General features: G+C 39.6%; 1 protein-coding gene across 11 annotated transcripts in view; it reads left to right on the top strand.

Moving 5' to 3' along the window:
• C10H2orf76 (chromosome 10 C2orf76 homolog) overlaps positions 1–23,554 on the top strand; it is a 56,719-nt gene that overhangs the window by 662 nt on the left and 32,503 nt on the right. For 4 of the 11 annotated variants that reach the window (XR_012094169.1, XM_073019620.1, XM_007964729.3 and 1 more), the window contains exon 2: positions 18,403–18,547. Coding sequence is in view for 7 of the 11 variants with exons in the window: in XM_073019620.1 (XP_072875721.1) it covers positions 18,415–18,547 (133 nt within the window). In the remaining 4 variants the exon portion in view is untranslated. Of the gene's footprint in view, positions 1–15,795; positions 16,031–18,010; positions 18,215–18,402; positions 18,548–23,554 lie in introns of those variants that run through there. The other 7 variants (XR_012094166.1, XM_037988086.2, XR_012094168.1 and 4 more) reach the window with 5 other exon arrangements.

Below are 23,554 nucleotides of genomic sequence, written 5' to 3' on the forward strand. Positions count from 1 at the left end.
AGGAGGGGGAGTATTGAGGGAAGGTGACATTTGAGAAAGTTCCTCAAGGAGGGGAGGGAGGATTCCAAGCAGAGAACAAGTGTAAAGGCATGGACAAGGAACCAGGGGAAGAGTAGAAAGATGAGGCTGGAGAGTTTTGGAGGTGGCAGGCTGGCTAAGTGATGTAGAAGTTGGCCTTCACAGGGACTTTGACTGTCATGCTGAGTGAGATGAGAAATCGTAAAAGAATTTGAAAAGAGGACGAGGAGACGGAGGGGAACGTGTTTGCGAGATTGTTACAGAGACTAATTTCCATGGGAACAGAAAGGAGCAGCACAGGTGTCTGGAAGTGTTTTAGGATCGATGTTTAAGAAGCTAAAGGAAGACTTCTCTGGCAGTGGTTACAAAGGAGCTAGGTGAAGAGAGGGAAATGATGGAAAATTCTCTAGAGATCGTTAAAAAAGCAAAATCCTTCCTCTCTAATTCATAATTTGTGGCAAGAGGGCTGGACTACAAATCTCTCTGCCCTGCCTACACCTTCCCCCTCCCCAGGGGAGGTAGATACTTTCAGACTTAACTTGCTAACTTAATGTAGGTGAGGTTTTATGGACGGTTTGGGAAGAAATGAAGATGCAATAGGGAACAAATCTAGGGTTTTCAGTCTGAGAATTTTGTTTGAGAAAGAAAAACGAAACAAATTAACAAAAATCTTGGAGTTAAATATGGGGAAAGTACACTGAAGTGTAAAAAATGCAGGTTTCTTCGAAAATCACAATTCAGAGCTGCTTTTTCCATTTGAGGCCTGGATTTGGTTTTGCTCTACTTGGTGCTTACAGCTTCCTTGATGAAAACTCAGATTGCTTGTGTGGGCCAGATTTGCAGTCAAATACATCCCCTAGTCAGCAGGTTTTAAGTTAGGGTATTGTCACGATTAGGTACTTTGATAATGCAATTATCACTTCTCAAAGATCAGTTGCTTTGATTTAGTTTTTTAGTTTTTTGTTTTTTTTCTTTTTGTGTGTGATAGGGTCTCACTCTTTTACCCAGGCTGTAATTCAGTGGCACAATCTCAGCTCTCTGCAGCCTGGAACTGCAGGCCTCAAGCGATCCTCCCACCTTAGCCTCCCGAGTAGCTGGAACTATGGGTACAACCACCATGCCTGGCTAATATTTTTATTTTTATATTCACAACTTGGCTGTTTGGTGCAAGGGGCCTAATATTCAACCTGTCTTGGCTTTTATCATGCCTTCCTCACTAAGCTTAATCATTTCTAACTTTTGATTTAAAATGAGAGACTAACAATGCTTCCTGTCACTTGAAAACCTAGAGGCCATCGCAGTGTTATTAATTGGCCTAATTTCAAAACTGTTGTGCATGTTTTGTTAGATTTATGCCTAAATACTTGTTTTTGAGTGATTGCAAATGTTATTGTATTTTGTATTTGTATTCGTATTGTATATTGTATTCCATGTGTTCTTTGCTACTATTTGGAAATACAGTTGGTTTTGTGTGTTTATTTTGTATCCTGTGACTTTGCCAAATTCATTAATTCTAGATTTTTTTTTTTTTGAGAATTCTTGGGATTTTCTGTGTAGATAATCATGTCATCTGCAAATATAGGGACAGTTTTATTTCTTCCTTTCTCAACTCTCTGCCTTTTATTTCCTTTTCTTGCCTTGTTTCACTGACTAAAACTTCCAGCAGCAGGTTGAGTAAGAATGGTGAGAATGGCTGTCTTTCCTTGTTCCTGATCTTAGGGGGAAAGCATTTAGTCTTTCTTCATGAAGTCTAATGTTAGCTCTAATTTTGTTTTTTTTTGGTTTGTTTTTTGTAGTTGCTCTTTATCAAATTGAGATGTTCCCCTCTTTTCTTGTTTTTTGAGAGTCCTTATTGTGAATGGATGTTGAATCTCCATTGATGTTTGTCAGGTGCCTTTTCTGTATCACTTGATGTGATCGTGTGATTTTTCTTTAGCTTGTTAATTTGGTGGATTACATTGATTGATTTTCAAATATTAAACTAACCTTGCTTCTCTTGAAAAAACTACTTGGTCATGGTGTATAATTATTTTTATGTATTGCTAAATTCTATTTGCTAATGTCTTACTAAGGATTTTCATGTCTATATTCATAAGGGATATTGGTCTGTTGTTGTCTTTTTTTAGTAATGGCTTTGTCTGGCTTTATTATTGTAGAAAAACTAGCTTCATAAAATGAATTAGAAAATGTTCTTTCCTTTTCCGTTTTCTGAAAGAGGTTGTGTACAATTGATGTTAATTCTTCTTTAAATGTTTTGTAGAGTTCTCTAGTGAAACCTTCTAGGACTGGAGATTTCTTTTCTTTTCTCCTTCCTCCCTTCCTTCCTTCCTTTTTTCCAGGAACCCCGTCAGGTTCTTATGGAGATTTCTTTCTTGGGAGTTCTTAAATTATGGATTTAATTTCCTTAATAGTTATAGGGCTATTCATATTGTTTATTTCATACTGGTGAGTGTTGGTAGTTTGAGTTTTTAAAGAAATTGGTCCATTTTGTCTGTGCTGTGAAATGTATGTATGTAATTAGTTCGTATTCTCTTATTATCCTTTTGATATGTGCAGAGCCTATAATGATATCGTCCGTTTCATTACTGATACTGGTTATTTGTGCCTTCTTTTTTTTTCCTAGCTGGTCTTGCTCAAGATTTTTCAGTGTTTAAAAAATCTTTTCAAAGAATCAGCTCTTTTCTCATGGATTTTCTGTTTTCTGTTTTCAATTTTATTGATTTCCGCTCATTATTATTTCTTTCCTTCTGCTTGCTTTGGGTTTGTTCTGCTCTTGATTTTCTAGGTTCTTGAGGTGGGAGCTTAGATTATTGACTTGAGAATTTTTCTCATTTAATATATGCATTTAGTGCAATACATTTTCCTCTTCACAGTGCTTTAACTGTGTCCAACTTTTATTCAGTTTAGTGTATTTTTAGTTTCTTTTTTTTTTGAGACGGAGTCTCCCTCTGTCACCCAGGCCGGAGAACAGTGATCTCGGCTCACTGCAACCTCTGCCTCCTGGGTTCAAGCGATTCTCCTGTTTCAGCCTCCTGAGTAGCTGGATTACAGTGCCTGCCACCAAGCCCAGCTGATTTTTGTATTTTTAGTAGAGATGGGGTTTCATCATGTTGCCTAGTCTGGTCTCGAACTCCTGACCTGAAGTGATCTGCCCACCTCAGCCTCCCAAAGTGCTGGGATTACAGGTGTGAGCCACCGAACCTGGCCTTAGTTTCCTTTGGGACTTCCTCTTTGGTCCAGGGCTTGTTTAGTAGTCTGTTCCTTAGTTTCCAAGTGTTTGAAGACTTTGCTGGTAGCTTTCTGTTTCTGATTTCCAATTTGATTCCACTATGGTCAGAGAACACACTGTTTAATTTCACTTCTTTAAACTCGTCATGGTTTTTTCCTGTGGTGCAGAATATGGATGTCTTGGCATCTATTTTGTGGATACTTGAAAAGAATGTGCATTTTGCAGTCATTAGTGGGGTGTTCCATAAATGTCCATTACATCCTGTTGGGTGGATGGTGTTGTACAGCAGCGGTCCTCAACCTTTTTGGCACCAGGGACCGGTTTCATGGAAGACAGTTTTTTCATGGATGGGGTGGTAGGGGGATGGTTTTGGGTTGAAACTGTCCCACCTCAAATCATCAGGCATTAGATTCTCACAAGGAACATGCAACGTAGATCCCTCATATGCTCAGTTCACAATAGGGTTCGCGCTCCTATGAGAATCTAATGCCACCACTGAGAGGAGGAGTTGATTCCATTCCTTCTCCCTATGGGTCCCACAGGGGCAATCAGAGTAGCTCATTTGCTACTGCATGTGCAGTGGATTTGTGTCACAGCTGTAAAACCCCAGGTTTAGGTAAATCAAATTCTTTATAAAGGGCTGCAGGCAAACCTGCCCAGCCTTACCCTGGAGTGAGATATCTTCATTGTACTGGACAGTCTCGTGGGAGATACGGTCTCTGTCTTTCTAAGCTGTTCGCTATATACATATCCTTGAAAGATAGTTAAGAATGAAAGCAGCCAGCGCCTCTACTAAGACACTCAGAAGTGTGAGAGACCCATGGAGAAATGTCTCCTAACACAAAATACAGGGATTAACATTCTCACTGATCAAGTGACCTATCTAAAAAATGATTGAGGTTGAAGACTTTGAAATCATTTATAAATGAATTGTCGAAAATATATTTCTCAAAAGTTCTGTCAGTGAAAGATGATTTAGCCAACTCTTCTAGAATAATGGTGCTTTCATTTGTATTATGCAGCTAAACAAACAAACAAATGCCAAGAAGTTTTCAAATGTTATTTAACCCTCATATAGTCCTATTTATAAATGTAGGGTTTTTATTTGTTGTTTGTTTGTTTTTATATTTTGAGACGGAGCCTCACACTGTCTCCCAGGCTGGAGTGCAGTGGCACGATCTTGGCTCACTGCAGCATCTGCCTCCTGCTTCAAGCAATTCTCATGCCTCCCGAGTAACTGGGATTACAGGAGCATGCCACCGTGCCCGGCTAATTTTTTTCTGTATTTTTAGTAGAGATGGGGTTTCACCATGTTGGCCAGGCTGGTCTTGAACTCCGGACCTCAAGTGATCCATCAGTGATCTGCCTGCCTCAGCCTCCCAAAGTGCTGGGATTACAAGCGTGAGCCACCGTGCCCTGCCCTAAATGTAGTTTATAAATGCTGAGTTTCATATGTTAAAAAAATATGCTTTTGAAAAAATGTAAAGCAGATTCTTTAATTGACACATAATTGTACATATTTGGGCAGCACAGTTTGATGTTTCAATGCATATATATGTTGTAGAATGAGCAATTCAGGGTATTTAGTGTGACCATTGCCTCATGTATTTATCTTTTTGTAGTGAGGATATTTAAAAAATCTCTCTTCTAGCTATTTTGTAATGTACTGTTAACCATAGAACGCCAGAACTTATTCCTCCTATTTAATTTCAGCTGTGCCTTCAATCAGCCTCTCCCGATCCTTTTCTCACCCATTCTCCAGTCTGTCCTAAAAAGAAAATTCCTGGGGCTGAGTGCGGTGGCTCATACCTGTAATCCCAACACTTTGGGAGGTTGAGGCGGGTGGATCGCCTGAGATCAGGACTTTGAGACTAGCCTGCTCAACATGGTGAAACCCCATCTCTACTAAAACTACAAAAATTAGCCGGGCATGGCAGCGTGTGCCCATAGTCCCAGCTACTCTGGAGGCTGAGCAGGAGAATCACTTGAACATGGGAGGCAGAGGCTGCAGTGAGCTGAGATCGTGTCATCGCACTCTACCCTGAGTGACAGAGCAGGACTCCAGCGAGACTCTCAAAAAAAAAAAAAAGAAAAAGAAAACTATTGTTACCTTTTTTCTTTTTATTATAATGTCCAACTCTTGATATTTCATTGTTGCTGAGATCTGTTTTTAGAAGACAATTTTGTTCTCCATCCAAGAGTTAAAATTATGCTTTTGAAGTAGGCCAGAGTAGATTAAAATGCAATTAACATTTTGCTTTTAGTCATAGTACTAAGTGCGAATTAATTTTAATTTGTCATTCTTACAAACTTAAACTGAAGTTAATATAAAGTTATTAATTTGCCAAGGTTAAATTTTCTGTAAATGGTGAGCATTTATCATTCATCTACTAACAGTATGGTAGGTGTTCCGTCTTTTTAAGAAGGGTAATAAAAATAATTTAGGCTCCCCGACATCACCCTTCGCCTTAAACAACATTTTTTTTTTTTTATAAAATGACATATTTAAATGCTATTTAATTGCACTTAAGGATTATTTACTCCAAAATCATTAAGGGCAGTTTCAGAATCATTTGCATATTCAGTGATTTTCTTCTTAGCAATTTCCTGCTCTTTCTCCTTTTATACCTGCTCATGTTTGCCATTCACTTTCCTCACGTAAAGAAACAGTAACAACTGTGTTTCTTATATTCTTTTTATTGATTTATTTGTTTTAAAAGGAAGGTGATGGACTCTCTGCCCTGTGATACTGGTTCCTAAATCTTGAGGAGAATTAAGCATTTAGCATGATTACATATACATACGTACATATGTATATATATGTAATCATTCTAACATACTCTTTCTGTATATAACCTGTCTATAATGAAAGAGAGAATCTGGTGTTAAAAGGAAAACTTTTGACAATTCAATTTAGCAGTGTTTAAGTAAAGAATGCGTCAATTAGGCAGCGTCTGAACTAGTAAAGGTTCAGAGAGCACTAACCAGCAACAGTATTTTCTGTCTGTAAATACTCAGCAGGCAGTATTTATGGTCAGAAAACAGAAGTGAGAGACCGAAATAGTCTGACTGGCTACAGCTTGACTTTTGCCTTATTTTGACATGTTTTGGCAGTTTGCAGCCTGTATTGGCTGAAAGTTTGGCTGCTGTGATTGGCTGAGGCTCCGTTACTTACTACAATAGTACACTTGCAAGTTAGGTTGCAGCTTGTTTACATAGTAAGATAGGGTGCAGTTCATTACCTATGGAGGCAGCTTTAGGTCAGATTTAATTGAACAGTGGTTAGAACCTTCTCTTTTTGAAAGTTGTACCTTTTTCATTTGGATTAGACAAACTTTAAAGCAAGGTTCATATATGACAAGTGTGATTTTACAGTACTTAAATTTAGGGAGTAGATGTGCTTTATAAATATTTTGGTTTTTCAAAATGATTCTCTAGGAATCTGTTAAAGTTCTGGTCATAAACATAATTTCTTGGAAACCTGCGTGTGACATGAAGGAAGGTCAGCCAGTGCGCAAGCGGTTATAGGGTCTTCTCCATGTTAACTGCCTTAGTGCTTGAGTGCTTTGCCTACCCTTAAAGCTTCTAATAGCTCATTTTGGATTCCATTCTCTGACAAAAAGGTCAAGAAGATGCATTCTTCAAATACCATAAGGCATACATACTGGGTTTTTTAGTTAGTACAGTCAATCCTAATTATTTTAGGTAGTACAGTCAATCCTAATTATTTTCAGATTCTGTATTTGCAAATTCATGTACATACTAACATTTATTTGTAACCCCAAAAGCAATATTCATGGCACTTTCTTAGTCATTCTTGGACATGTGCAGAGTGGTGAAAATTTTGAGTCATTCAGTATGTTCCCAGCTGAGGTCAAATAAGACAACGCTCTGCCTTTTTTATTTTATTTTATTTGAGACAGGATCTCACTCTGTTGCCCAGGCTGAGGCTGGAGTATAGTGGCACAGTCTCGGCTCACTGCAACCTCTGCCTCCCAGACTCAGGTGATCCTCCTGAGTAGCCGGGATTACAGGTACACTTTACCACACCCAGCTAATTTTGGTATTTTTTTTTTTTTTTTTTTTTGTAGAGACAGAGTCTTGCTATATTGCCCAGGCTGATCTCAAACTCCTGGGCTCAAGTGATCCTCCCGCCTGGGCCCCCAGAAGTGCTGGTATTACAGGTGTGAGCCACCGTGCCCATTCGCTCTGCCTTCTTGTTTCAGCTCTTATATTGTAAACAAGTGACCAGTTTGTGGACTATGTAGTGCCATGTTTTTTTCATTTTAATGCTTTTCTATTGGTGATTCTGCTATTTAAAATGTCCCCCAAGCATAGCGCAGACATGCAGTCAAGTGTTCCTAGGCGCAGGAAGGCTGTGATGTGCCTTATGGAGAAAATACTGTGTTAGATAAGCTTTGTTCAGGCAGGCTGTGAGTGTTGTTGGCTGTGAGTTCAATGCTGATGAATCAGCAACACATAATAATGTCTCTTTCAACAGAAACATGCACGAAACAAGATTATGTATTGATCATTTGCCAAAATGTGAAGACGGGCTCACAAGATCCTAATCCTGTAGTTGCCCTGGGAGCAGTGGTTCAGGATTTGCTAATTCAGTGTTCATAGCCAACTTTATAAACCATAACTGCTACCAACAAGCAGAACCAACTGTAGTGATGCTGGTTCTGAACTGACAGAGATCAGTGTAACATCAACCATCAAGTATCTTGTGAGTGTTCTGTGCTTATCTGGATGCTTGGCTCTGAACTTTCGTGTGTGGTGCCTAGTTTTTCACCCAGAAACCTGCCCCTGCCAGTTTATAACTCTGCAGCTCAGAGCTCTGCCCTGGGGAGACCAGCCAGCTTGGGAAGGGGAGCCACTGGGCAAGTTAAGGAGCATTGCATTTAGCTTGTTCTGGCTTTCCCTGGTTGCTGAATTTCCATCACAGGCTGCAGGACTGAAGGCTGAAGGCCCATCTCATCTACGGGGCCTCAAAGCTTCCAAGCTGTACTTCCCTCCTCACCATCCTTGCAGCTTGGACCAAAAAAGCAGCTGCAGAGGGGAGGGTGCTGGGCTGCTCTGATGCAGTGGTTACTGGCCAGGGAACTGGGGCTTCCATGCAAGGCAGTTCCTATGGAAGTTTTGTGTTTGCTTTGTTTGTCTGTAAGAGCTTCGTTTTGCTTTGCGTATGGGCTTTTCTTCACTGCCCCAGACTAGCTGGGTAAGGTACTAGCTAGAACTACAGGTTTTTTAGGCAGAGAGGTTTAAAGACCTTCCTAAGCCCTAGGCACTCTTACTTTTCAAAACATCACCTGGGTCTTATGTGTTGCAATACACCCATATCCTACGTTAAATCTAACATGTATAATTATGAATAGAATCAAGTTGCTGTTGAACTGTTACATTTTATAAATATATAATTAATATTAATTTTGATTTCTTTTTTCCCACATCTCAAACATTTTCTTGGGTCCTGTGTCTCTACTGCAAGATTGCCATGTTAGTGTGTCCTTAGAAAATGGAAGAAATCAGGTTTTGTTTCCTCCCTTTAACTGCTCATTAGTTCTACAAACATTTATCGAGGGTGGGCGTGGTGGCTCAGACCTGTAATCCTGTGCTTTGGGAAGCTAATGCAGGAGGATTGCTTGAGCCCAGGAGTTCAGTACCCACCTGGACAACACAGTGAGACCCTAGCTCTACACAAAATTAACAATTTTAAAAAGAACATTTATGGGGCTTCTGAGGTGTCTCATGCTACACAAGCTGTTGGGTCTACAAAAATGGACCACACAGCATTCTTTCCCTTAAGGAGCTTGTGGGCCAGACCTCTAAAACAGATGACATCAATAGGGAGTGATAGGTACTGCCGCATCCAGAGGGGCCTATGGCTCAGCCTGGGGGAGAGGAGGAGCCCAGCTCAAAGGTGTCCTGCAGAAGATAGCCCCTGAGCTGGGTCTTGAAGGAGCCTCTGTGGGAAAGCAAAGAGGGCAAGGGGCGGAGGGATTTTGGAGAGAAGCTGGGCTGGAGAGGTGTGGTAGAGGCGTGGCAACAGCCTGGTGGGTGTGGGAAACTGTGAGCTGTCATTGTGGCTGCAGGGATATTTGAAAGGTAGGTTCTGATGGTGATGTATACCACTGGAGAGGCAGCGAGGGGCTTGTGCCATCCTGGACAAGTTCAGACTCCTCTGGGCGTGTGACCTGCTTGTGGTGCCTCCGAATGCTGTTTGGATTTATTTGGTGTCCCTTGGTACATAGCAGGAGTATAACTAAGTTCCTAGCCCTTCCCTCCTTTCCAATACTCTCGTAAGTTTGGTATTGTTTGCTTTGTTCTGTTATCTCTTCCTTCTTAAAAAGAAATGGAAATAGCTGAGTTTTTAAAATAACTTTTTGTTCATGCATACACATACATCAGAAAAGTGCAAATATAAGTATACAGGAAATAGCTTAATTTAAAAACACATGATTGGTAAAACATCAAACAATATTAAAAAGTATATAAAACAAGTAACAGTCTCTTGGATTTCTGCCCTCAGAGATAGCCACTGTTAATGTTTTGGTAAAGGCTTTTCTGGACATCTCTCCATGCTTATGTTTACATGTAACATACCGACATTACAAACATGCAGTGATACTGTACGCAGGCAGTTTTCTAATTTTTTTTTTTTTTTTTTTGAGACAGGGTCTGGCTTTGTCTCCCAGGCTGGGGTGTGGTGGTGCAGTCTTGGCTCATGGCAACTTCTGCCTCCCAGGCTCAAGCGATCCTCTCACCTCAGCCCCGCAACTACAGGCTTATGCCACCATGACGGGCTAATTTTTGTATTTTTAGTAGAGATGGGGTTTCACCACGTTGCCCAGGCTGGTCTCTTGAACTCCTGGACTCAAACAATCTGCCCGCCTTGGCCTGCCGAAGTGCTGGCGTTACAAGTGTGAGCCACAGCACCCAGCCCTTTAACTTCTTTTTTTTTTTTTTTTTTTTTTTTTTAAAGACAGCGTTTCACTCTTGAGGTCCAGGCTGCAGTACAATGGCACAATCTTGGCTCACTGCAACCTCTGCCTCCTGGGTTTAAGTGAGTCTCCTTTCTCAGCCTCCCGAGTAGCTGGGATTAGAGGTGTGCACCACCACACCTGGCTAACTTTGTGTTTTTAGTAGAGACAGGGTTTCACCATGTTCGTCAGGCTGGTCTCTAACGCCTGACCTCAGGTGATCCACCCGCCTTGGCCTCCCAAAGTGCTGGGATTAAAGGTGTGAGCCACTGCACCCAGCCTAACTTGTTTTTTTACTCACTGGTGTGTCATGACCATCTTTCAAAGTTGGTATCCATACATCCATATCACCCTTTAATGACTGCAGGGTATTTTATTTTATTGCATGGCATAATTTACTTAACCGTATCTTTACTGGTGGACATTTAATTGGATTCTAATTTTGTTAACTATTAGAAACATTTCAGTGAAAGAAAATCTTTGAATGTACACTTTTGTGCACTTATAATCTTCTTGCAAAAGTTTTTATTAGGAAAAATGTCAAGCATTTACAAATGGAAAAGTATATGAGGTTTCATATGTAACCAGCTTCAACAGTTAACAATGGTTTAGTATTTTTTTTTTTTTTTTTTTTGAGACAGAGTCTTGTCCTGTTGCCCAGGCTGGAGAGTAGCGGTGTGGAGCACAGTATGTAGTTCACTGCAGCCTCAAACTTCTGGCTCAAGTGATCCTTCTGCCTCAGCCTCCCAAGTAGCTAGGATTGTAGATGTGTGTCATTGCACTCAGCTAATTAAAAACATTTTTTGTAGAGATGAGGTCTCGATATGTTGCCCAGGCTGGTCTCGAACTCCTGCACTTAAGTGATCCTCCTGCCTCATCAGCCTCCTAAGTGCTGGGATTACAGGCATGGGCCACCATGCTTGATCTCTATTAATGTTTTTTTAATCTACGCTTCTATAATTGTTTTTCCTCTGCTAGGGTATTTGAAAGCAAATACGGGTCATCATTTCACCTGTGTATTCCTCAGTCTTTTAAGATAAGGACTTAAAAACATAACCATAATATGATATACACAGAATTAACATTAATTCCTAATATCATCTAATATTATACAGATTAGGATCCATACAAAGACTAAATGTTGCATTGGTTGAGATTATCTCTTTTAAGTCTCTTTTAATATATAGCCTTCCTCTCTTCTCTTTATTTCTCATGCCATTTGTTGAAGAAATCAAGTCATTTTTCCAGTACAATTTTCCACCATCTGAACTTGGCTGATGGCCTCCTTGTGGTGTCATTTAACATGTTCTCACACACACTATCATAGCTGATAAACTGGTAGTGAGATCTGGAGTCTTGATTCATTCATTAATATTGATTAGTAAGCTCAGGTGTTGTCAGCCCCCGATGTACCCATGCTAAAGTTTCCCATCAGTCTTTTACCTGATGGTTTTAACACCACTTTATGATCATCACCTACACTCATTTCATTAGGGTTTTCAGAATGATAATTTTTAGAATCTTTTTATTTTGAGATAATTGTAGATTCACATGTAGATGTAGGAAATAATACAGAGATCCCATTTCCCCTTCATCCACTTTCCCCCATTGGCAACATCTTGCTTGAGTATAGTCCGATTTTACAGGCAGGAAATTGACATTGATACAAACAATGGACCTCATTTAGATTTCACTAGTTTTATATGCATGTGTGTGTGTGTATGTGTATGCCTGCATGTGTATGCATTTAGTTCTGTGCAGTTACATCGCATGTAGATAAAAATGGGTGACACCACAGTCAAGAATCAGAACATTTCCAGCACAAGGATCTCCCATTTTACCCTTTAATAGCCACAGACACCTCTTTCCCTCTGCTCTCCTAACCCCTAGCAACACCCTAATGCATTCTTCATTTCTGTATTTCTGTAATTTTGTCATCACAAGAATGACATAAAAATGGAATTATACAGTATGCAACCTTTTGAGACTGCCTTTTTTCATTCAGTTTGATTCCCTTGAGATTCACCCTGATTGTTGCCTGTATCAATAATTTATTTCTTTTTATTATTGACTAGTATTTCATGATATGGATATACTGCAGTTTGTCTGATCATTCATATGCTAAAGGGCATTTGGATTGTTTCCCAGTTTTGTGGTATTACACATGGATATGCTGTACACATTCATGTACAGGTTTTTGTGTCAATGTAAGTTTTTGTTTCTCTGGCATAAATGCCCAAGAATGCAATTACTGTGTTATATAATGGGTATGCCTAGTTTTGTGAAAAATTGCCATATTCTTTTTCAGACTGGCTGGTACCATTTTACATTCCTACCAGCAATGTATATGAATTTCTCCACCCTCACCAACATTTGGGGCTCTTGCTGTGTTTTATTTTAGCTATCCTGATAAGGTATGTAAATTGGGATTTTAAAAATTTTATTCTTTTAGTACTTTTTAGCTGTAATTCTATAAAGAAGAAACTTTTTTTCATAAGCTATTTGGTAACACTGAAATATTGTCTGTACAAGAAAGGAAGGGTAAAATGTTTGATTTCTGATTTCCACCAACCCTCACTTGGAAAGCCACTTTTCAGAAAAACAAATTAGTGCCCTGTTAGCCTCCAGAATGACTAGCTTTTTAAAAAAGTGTCATTATGAATGCATGGGTTTATAAAATAATTGATATGATTATCTTCTCAGGGTGAATTATTAGAAAAGAAATTGCCATGCCACAGGGTAGACAAATTTAAAATTTTGATACAGATTACCCACTCACCTCCAGATAGGGTGTTTCATTTTATATTCTTGCCAGTAGTTTATAAAAAATATTTGTTTCTCCATATCCTTGCCAACACTGGTTGGCTAGTTTTTAATTTTTCTTATTATACCAGTCTTATGGCAGAATTGATATCTTTTTCTCTTTCAGTTCTTCAGTTGGAAGTAAAGCTGATCTTTTCACATTATTGGCTTAAGTTTAGCCAGTTGCCTGTTAATTACCTTTATCCTTGTTTCTATTAGGATATTGGTCTCTTTTTACATTTTTATGTTGTTACAACTGTTAGTCTTTTCCTTGATGACTCCTGCGTTGTCTTTGCTTAGAGCTTTTCCTATCTTAAGATTATAAAAATATGTACCTATTTTCTTCCGGTGCCTCTTTATGATTTTATAGTTAAATATTTGTTTCATTGAGAGGTTGTTTTGTATAAGGAGTGAGATAAGAATCCATTATTACTTTTCCCCAAATCCATTATTAGTTTTCTCAATGCCATTTATTAAGGAAACTGTCTTTTCCCCACTAATTTGAGATGCCACTTTCATCTTATATTAAATTTTTTATAACCTGAAATCTGAATTCTCTGTTAGATTTCACAGATTTGCCCATCTATTTCTGTTCCAGTATCAAAATTTATATTACTGTGGCTTGATTTTGCATTTAAAATAGTTGTTATTGGATTTTGTAAAATTATGAAAATCAAACAAGCTTTTTCCTGTATAATGGTTGCTTTATAATATGTTTTAATAATTGGTGTCACTGGTCTCTCTTCTTTTTTGTTGTTTTATGACTTTGCTGACAAAGATCACAGATTCTTCTAGATGGATTTTAGAATTATTTGTGTCAAGATTCCCAAACAGCCCTTTTTTATTTTGATTGGGATTTTATTCAATGCATAGGTCAATTTAGGGAGACTTGATTTCTTTACTACTTTGAACCTTTGTAGTTAAGGACATTGTCTATCATTTCATTTATTTAAATCTTTTATGTCCTTGAATATTTTTTGTTAATTTATCCCGAAGTTTATTTTTATTGACTTCTCTGCCTTTTCATTTGAGGAATGCTTTTTAAAATTGATCACATTCACTTTTTTAAAAAACTAGGCCAAACCTTCTGGGAAAAATGTCAGATTTTATTATCTGTAAGATTAGTCTTCTAAGCTGCCTCTTCAGTATGTCATCCTCTCTAGGCAAACAAGCCTGTGTCCCACTGTCCTTACAGCAAATTAGATAATGGTCCTTCTGATAGTAGCTGTTGTTTTGTTACTGAGTATAAATTGAAGCACATTTTTTAGAAAAATGACAATAGTTGCCCAAAATTAGATATAACTCAGATTTTGGGGTTTTAAATGGAAAAGTTCAACTATTTAAGTACAGCATATGGGCAGCTTTTTATTAAGTGAAAATAACCTGTAATTGTGAAAAACAGTTTCATGAGGAATGCAAGTGCCAGCCTGCCCAGCCTTCGCTTCATTACATCCAGGAGTTTATATTTATCTGCTGCTTAACTGTCTTTATACCCAAACCTATTTTAGTCTAAATAGAATAATGATGATAGAAGTAGCTACTACTTACTGAGATCCTCTGATGTGCGAGGAATTGTGTTTAATGTATGTTAATTTCTTAAATTAATGGAACAACTTGTTTTTTTGTTTGTTTTTTGAGACGGAGTGTCACTCTGATGCTCAGGCTGGAGTGCAGTGGTGCAATCTCAGCTCACTGTAACCTCCACCTCCCTGCCTGAGCCTCCCGAGTAGCTGGGACTACGCCTGGCTAACATGGAACAGCTTTTCAAGGATTTCTTATTTTATAACACAGCTAAGAAGCAGAGTTGATCTTTAAGTTAAATAGTTAAATCTGCCAACTCTAGGCTCTTAGGGACACTGGGCTGCATCATAGGGCTTCCCAGTGTGTGTGTGTGTAGGTGTGTGCATATATGTGTGTTTGGGAGGGCTTTGTTGTTGTTTTGGGGGGTGAGAAGAGGGAGACGTGGTCATAGCTTTAGCAAACCTGTCAACACTGCTTCTGAAATACAAGAGGCTTCTATATATGTCTCTTTCTCAAGAGCTATTCCTTATTGAGTACTTCAGCATATTTAAAATTTTAATTTTGTAGCTATTTGCTGAACTGCTATTATGTGATAGATTCTGGGATGAGATTTTCTGAGAAGCATTGTAAGCCAGATTTAATAAGAAATAGTGAAGTAACTAATATTGAAATTGTGAAAAGATTTGTTAAACTAATTAACCACAAAACATGCTTATAAGATTCAGAGAGACTTTCCAGGCCAAATTAGTGTGACTTGCTTGTGTGTGTTATAAAATATCCCAGACGTAGTAAAAGGCATAAAGAATGATATACTTCGGGAGGCCGAGCCAGGCGGATCACCCGAGGTCAGGAGTTTGAGGCCAGCCTGGCCAACATGGTGAATCCCCATCTCTACTAAAAATACAAAAATTAGCCAGGCGTGGTGGTGCGCACCTGTAGTCCCAGCTGCTCATGAGACTGAGGCAGGAGAGTTGCTTGAACCCCGGAGAGGGAGGTTGCGATGAGCCAAGATGGCGCCACCACACTCCAGCCTGGCGACAGAGTGAGACTGTCTTAAAACAAACAAAAAACCATATACCTAACATCTGCTTAAGATATAAAATGTTACTAATATAATTGAAGCCCCAATTTATTCCTTCCCAAGTACATAATTCTTCCTACACCTCAGATGATTGTCTCCTTTCTTTTTTCTTTTTTTCTTTTTTCTTTTTTTTTTTTTTTTGAGACCGAGTCTTGCTCTGGCAGCCAGGCTGGAGTGCAGTGGCACGATCTCTGATCACAGCAGCGTCCGTCTCCCGGGTTCAAGAGATTCTCCTGCCTGCCTCAGCCTCCTGAGTAGCTGGGATTTCAGGCACCCGCCACCATGCCTGGCTAATTTTTGTATTTTTATTAGAGGCTGGGTTTCACCATATTGGCCAGGATGGTCTCGAACTCCTGACTTCAAATGATCCTTCCGCGTCAGCCTCCCAAAGTGCAGGTATTACAGGGGTGAGCCACCGTGCCTGACTAATTGTCTTGTATGAAACAAAATAAAGACTATGTTTATGAACTTTGTATAAATGATAGCACGGGATGCTCTGATTCTTCTGCCACTTGCTTTTTTCCACTCATGGTAGTATTTTTGAGATTTATCCATGTTGATGCTTGTAGTTCCAATCCATTCATTTCGATTGCTTGTCATATTTCATCGTATGAGTACCCCATCCTTTTCTTATCTGTTCTGCTGTTGATGGACAGTTGTTTCCAGTTTTTGCAGTTAAAAAATCACACTGCTATTAATGTTATTTTATGGTTCCTCCTTGTGTATATATGTGAGATTCCTTAGGGTACCTATGTATGAATGAAATTGTAGGATCAAAAGATATGTGTATCTTCAGTTTTACTAAAGATTGCCTAATCGTCTCCAAAAGTACTGCTCCTTTAAGTGCCTGCAATCACTGATGAGGTTTTCATTGTGCTCCACTGTTGCCAATAGGAGGTGTTGTTAGACTTTGTAATTTATCAGTTAGACGATATGTCTCATTGTTATTTTGAATTTCCCTGACTACTAGTGAGGTTGTATAGCTTTCCTTACATTTATCAGTATTACAGGTATTTTTTTTTTCTAATACTTACTCTTACTGTATATTATGGCTTAAAGTTACATGCAAAGTTGTAAGTAGCACAAAGTAGGTACTACTAGATAGAACTATGCTTGTATCTTTAAAACAAATGGGTTTTTGATACTTCAGAAAGTGAATGTGAGAGTTAGAGTTACATCTTTCAACACAGATAAATGAAAAGCGATGCTGAAAGGCTTGTGGAAGCTACATATAATACACCATGTATGTAAAGTTAACCATACTGTGTATCTGTGGGCACAGTACTTCAGCCTATTTGTGTTTCACTTTTTCTGTATGAGATGATCTTACCAACCTCACAGGGTGATTGGAGGTGAGTGGGCAGTCGATGATAGAATGAGTGCTAAGCGCTTAGAATAGTATCTGGCATGTAAGCATTGTTGATACATAACAGAAAGTGTTGCTGGGCATGGTGGCTCACACCTATAATCCCAGCACTTTCAGAGGCTAAGGCAGGAGGATCACTTGAGCTCAGGAGTTGGAGACCAGCCTGGGTGACAGAGTGAGACCCTGTCTCAAACAAAACAAAACAAAGTTAAAAAATATATATAGAAAGTATTGTTATTGCTGCGCATAATAGTCTATTTTCTGTAGATTCAAATGATACGAATTAGAGCGTAAAATTATGTATTGGAATGGTGTGTGTGAGTCACTGCTCTGTCGTCCCAGGGCAGGAAATGCTGGTGGAATTGGGGAGGGTACACGGGACTTCTGATGTGTTTTCTTCCTAAAAGTTGATGCAGTTGCATCAGAATGTTAAGATTTGACAGGATAGTGTAGCAGGTTCTTTTTTTTAACTACTTAAAATATTTCAAAACAAAAATATTTTTTAAGCATGGAAAAAAACATTGGCAACTGTGCAGAAATTTTTTGGAGGAAATAATTTGGGGTGGTTTTCCAATTTGTGTGTGTGTGTGTGTATATGTGTGTGTGTGTGCGCGTGTATTAGAAAGCATGGACTTTGGAATTAAATTGATGCTTGAATCCTGACTCCGTTATTTGCCAGCTTTATGATTTGGGGTAGTTGACGCAATCTCTCCAAGTCAGTCTTCTCATCTTTAAAATGTTATCTCACTCAATTCTCTCACTAAAGCATGAGGCAAAATGCTTCATGGTTTGGTGAGAGAATTGAATGAATTAAATGAGATAACATTAAGACCTGGCACATGTGCTTAATACTTAGTTTTAGGATGAAATACACATACTGAGCTTTAGTAATATGAAAGACGGGTACACCATCATATATAATTAAATCAGCCCTGAAATCTGGCAGCATTTATGAGATTGAAATGCTGTCTGTTGATAGTTGATTCTAATATAAATGTGCTTCCATCTCAGGGCCAGCTGAGGGGCCCACTGACATAGGGTACCCACAGTAGGCGTGTGTTTGCCATGTGTTTGTGTTTGGCCATTCTGCTTCTCTGCTTCCACACGTACACACGCCCCTGTGTTACTTTGGTTCATCTTCTGTACCCTGTCAGTTTTCTGCTGGTCAGAACATCTGTGTCTGTGACAGAGCCGTCCAGGATTGCAGTGGATAGGTGGGCATAATCACTGGACCCTTCTGGGGACTCTGGAACCTGGCTTCTGTTTGGGAATGCTGTCAGTCATCATGCAGCATGGAAGAGGGGGCTGGTGCCAGAGAGCTGATGATAGAGATGCAGGCTAGGTGCTGGTAGACAGCTGTGAGCTGGCTTCATTCAGACGGCTCTCGTGTCTCTCGCCACAGGAATTTCCTCACATGGCTCCTGAAGAAGTGACCATCACAGTTCGCCTCATCCGTTCCTTTGAGCATCGCAATTTCAAACCTATAGTGTATCATGGAGTGAATTTGGACCAAACTGTAAAGGAATTTATCGTATTTCTAAAGCAAGGTATGAGATGTGAAGGCCCTTTTGTTTTACTAGTATTTTTAAAAAATAGCTGACTATGACATTAGTAATAATCTTTAACAAATCCTAAAGTACTTTGAAAGATTTACCTGGGTTCTAAGCCAGGTGCTGGGTGAGCCCCTATTCTAGGCCCTGGTATCTGCAGAGGGCCTCCCTCAAGGATTCTCGCTGAATAGTCTGTGTCCTCAGGAGGGATTGTGACCGTCATTTTTGGCTTTTTTTTTTTTTTTTAAATTAAAAAAAGGCAATATCTAGGTTTGTTGTTAATGGGCTTATGTATTTGGAGGTTGATTAGCAAGGGAGTGCAGTGTAGCTGATTGTGGTACCCAGCTGAGCACGGGGGTGTGGGGTGGTCACATGGGGAAGCGTGGCGGGAGGGGAGCGGGGGCCATACAGCAGGAAGTCATGAGAGCTGCTGATAATTGTGGTCACAGACACAGAAATGGTGGTGCTAGTTTATTGTTTCAAACTAAAAGTATGCATGAAGTTAGTCTTCATTCTGTTATGTCCTCAATGGGTTTCTCTTCTCTGTTTTTAATTATTGAAGTGTTCCAATCGTCGACCTTTGAGAAAACATCTAAAATAAGGTTTTATTATTTTAATTGAAGTGTTATTTATGTATGGTGCGCTCTGCAGATTTCTTGTATAGTTCCATTGGTTTTGACAAATAATATTGCTGTATGTCCAATGTAATTTTTTTTACTTTGACATGATTTCAGAGTCATAGACAAGTTGCAGGAACAGGACAAAGAATTCCTGGATGCTCTTCACACAGATTCCCTGTGTGAACATTTTGTTATGTTTGTTTTATTCCTGTGGAGGCAAGAGTAATTCCATCTTGGATGCTGATCTGCCATATTGACTTCTCATTAGCCCCAGTTTCGAGATGCCTCTAAGATTTCCAGGTTATCTACTGTTCCTTGTGTAAGAACAGGTACTTACTATAAATCCTGACCTTAGGTCAAACAACCTTGATGTTACTGTACTTTGCTTGCCCTATATATCCCTTCAGATCACCCTTTCCTATGGTATAAGCCCTGGGTCTGGGGGGGATAATGGTGTGTGGATCCATTGTCTTGTCCTGCCAAAGCCTGAGACACAGACATGGCTTCTGTTTGTAAGTTACTATTCAATATGTCTTTCTAAGAAACTGAATGTGTCAGCCTTTTTCTTCAGCCTGTCAGCTTCCTTGGACTTTCTAGGGTAGGTTCACATAGACCTGCTCACCTTGAAACAATTCCCCTCACTCCCTCCCCTCTCTCCTCTTCCCCTTTCTCATTCTCCTCACTCCCCCAGATAAGGTAGCATCCTCAATAAAGAAGAGTAAAATTTTAGAGAAGTGACAAGACAAAGGAAATGAACTCTGAATCTCTCAGGGTGACAACTTGTGGGAAGGTGAGTAACCAATAGATACAGGCTAGTTAGTAAAGCTCATTAATGTGGATTCTGTTGTGCCATCTCTAGACTGATAAGGGTCTAAAGTTGTCTTCAGTGGTTAACCTTTGTTTTCCCTGGTAGAGAGGTGGGCAGGATACTTTTTGTCTTTGTAAATCTATTATATGTCCTGATTTTAGGCAAACAGAGGGAGGGCTGAGAGCTTTCCTGCATCTGCTGCTGCTTAACTGCCCTTAGCTAAAAAGAAAATCCTTAGCTAAAGAGGCATATTTTGAGGGCCACTTCCTGGTCTCTGACAGTGTCAATTAGAAAGTGTTGTGCTTTTGAGAGGTCATTACCTAAAGCATAGTCAGAGTTTGAAATAGAAACAAATCCTTACTTTTTTATTTATAATCTTTATGTGTTTTATGGGTTGCAGTGTTTCTTAATGTTGATATAGCAAGTGCTATGATGTTCTTTGTACAGTGCAGACTAGGTTCTTGAAGTCCTTGAGGATAAGATGTGTTTTCAAGCTGCTGCAGTGGCAGGGGAGGATGTCTCTTTCCCAGGGTCATGGTGTTCTTTTCTTCCCAGGTACCACGATGCCTTCCCCAGCAGAGCAGTGGTACTGGTCACAGTGAGATGCTCAGACCCGCCTCCTCACACCTTTCATCTGCAGTGGGATTAACAGCCACTGCTTGTTTCAGTTGTGCACTTAAGGAAATGTGTTCCACTGACTAAAAGGTGAACTTTTGGGGTACAGGCTTTTTTGCGTTGTGGGCTCTGTGTCCAAGCCTATCTTTGTCGTCTGATTCGAGGTACTATGGAACTCTGAAAGGTTGATGGGCCACATATTTGCCTTTTATGAATTGTATACATAACAAAGACCAAATAGTTTGATAGTGAGGGATTTTTGAAATGTATAATAATAATGATAGCAAACATTACTATGTATCAGGTACTATACTAAGAATTTTACCTAGATTATCTCATTTCATCCTCACAGCATCCCACTAAAGTTGGAACCATTTTACAGGTGAAGCAACTAAGGAACAGAGGGTTTAAGAAGCTGCTTGGCCACCTGCAGTGGCTCATGTCTGTAATCCCAGCAATTTGAGAGGCCAAGGCAGGAGGATCACTTGGGCCCAGGAGCTTGAGGCTAGCTGGGGCAATATAGCAAGACCCTGTCTCTCCAAAAATCAAAAACAAAAACAAAAAACAAAACAAAAACTAGCTGGGCATGGGGGCATACATCTGTAGTGCCAGCACTCAGGAGGCTGAGGTGGGAAGATCGCTTGAGCCCAGGAAGTTTAGACTGCAGTGAGCTTTGATTGTGCTACTACACTCTAGTCTGGGCCACAGAGCAAGATTATGCCTCAAAAAAAAAATAAATAAATAAATAAAACTTTCCTGATGTTGCATGGGTAGTAAAAGGCAAAGCTGCAAATCAACCCAGGCATATTAACTATCAAACATGTACTCTTACTAAACACTGCACTAAATTGCTTCTTTATTCTTCTCTACTGCCTCACTTGCTTGAGTGGGATCTCTGAAATAAATGGATGGACTCTGTGTCAAAAGGGTCTTTGAATTTAGTTCATCTTGCTCTAGTATTTTGAATGCTGAGTGCTAGCGAGATTGTTTGGCAGTGGCATAGGGAATTTTGTACAGTTACAGAAATGGTCATTGTGAAGAAAGATCTCTTGGAGTTATTTTACACACTTTATTGCCTTCCTTTCTTTTTAAATTAAATTTTATTTTTCGATCCTCCTCCCTCCCCAAGGCTTTCTAAATGTTCTTTTCTTTTGTAGTCACGTTTTGCCATCCACAGGTTAACCTAGTTAGCAGCCATCATTCTTTGTATTTTCTCCTCAGCCAAAAAGTTTTGGTTAAATTTTATTCATTCTCCATTGAGAATCCTGGCCCTAGAGCATCAGGTCATCAAAACCTTAAGTTGTGTGAATACAATAAATATAAATGTATATATTTACATATAAATATAATAAACCTATTGCTGATGTATGAGAACTTTATTTATTTATTTATTTATTTATTTAGAGACATAGTCTAGCTCTGTTGCCCAGACTGGAGTGCAGTGGTGTGGTCTCGGCTAACAACCTCTGCCTCCTAAGTTGAAGCGATTCTCCTGCCTCAGCCTCCTGAGTAGCTGGGATTACAGGTGTGCGCTGCTATGCCTGGCTAATTTTGAATTTTTAGTAGAGATGGGGTTTCACCATGTTGGCAGACTGGTCTCAAACTTCTGATCTCAAGTGATCCGTCTGCCTCAGCCTCCCAAAGTGCTGGGATTACAGGCATGAGCCACCACACCCGGGGCCTGGGAAATGGATTTTAACCAGATATTATGATCATAGAGGTATCATAATATATTACCATCTATAGATGACTGTATTTTTTAGGTTCAGAATACTAGACAAACCAATTAGATAACATAAAATTATTTTAATTATTCTTAATTTGCAAGCATTTCGATTCTTACTAATACTTCAGATCTGGTTTCCAAATGTAAAGTCATCCCAACTATGAAAAAGAACACTGTGGAACCTCTGTTCAACCTTCCAGTTCAGTCTGATGTTTTTCTCATGGTTAGACTGGGCTTATGGGTTTTTGAGAGGAAGGTCACAGAGGCACAGAGTGATTTTATCGGATCGTATCAGAGGTGTACGCTTTCCACATGATTTAGGATTATTGATGTTGACCTTGATTAAGTGGCAGAAGTCATGTCAAGTTGCTCTACTGTAAAGTTACTCTTTTTTTTCCTTTCCTTTTCAAATTATACTTTTCAGAAGGAATTCATATCCACAGTTAAACACTCGGGGGTTATGCTCCCCTTCCTTTAGAATAAAATATGTACAAAAATCCTTTGGAGTTCTGTATGGCAGACTTGACTTTGTTGCTCAGATTATGCTAGCTTTGGGAGCTCTTTCAGTTACTTCCTGTGCTCCTCTGACACGCCCTCAGTGTGCATGGGTGCACGTGTTCAGTACTTTTACTTTCTGCTACTACAGGATGCTCCAGACTCGTCTTGTACATGTCCTGTTCCTAGAATCAGCTGTATTTCCAAGGAGTCTCGGTTCTTTTTTAGTAGAAAATGGTATTAGAAACCAGGATCTAGGTAGTAGATGTGTTCATTGCTACTAGAGTGTTCTTTCTTTCTTTTTTCTTTTTTTTTTTTTTTTGAGACTGAGTCTCGCTCTGTCGCCCGGGCTGGAGTGCAGTGGCCGGATCTCAGCTCACTGCAAGCTCTGCCTCCTGGGTTTACGCCATTCTCCTGCCTCAGCCTCCCAAGTAGCTGGGACTACAGGCGCCACCACGCCCGGCTAGTTTTTTGTATTTTTTAGTAGAGACGGGGTTTCACCGTGTTAGCCAGGATGATCTCGACCTCCTGACCTCGTGATCCACCCGTCTCGGCCTCCCAAAGTGCTGGATGGCTTGAGCCACCGTGCCCGGCCTCTTTCTTTTTTCTGTAGTAAATATCTAAAGATCAAGGAGTGTCTTTAAACTGTCTCAGCTGATCAGGCAAAGAAACATATGTGTCTATATTAACCTGTGCATATGTACATATGTATAAATATTTTTATATGTAACGATCTATAT

This window comes from Chlorocebus sabaeus, chromosome 10, assembly GCF_047675955.1.
Source record: "Chlorocebus sabaeus isolate Y175 chromosome 10, mChlSab1.0.hap1, whole genome shotgun sequence".
NCBI lineage: Eukaryota > Metazoa > Chordata > Mammalia > Primates > Cercopithecidae > Chlorocebus > Chlorocebus sabaeus.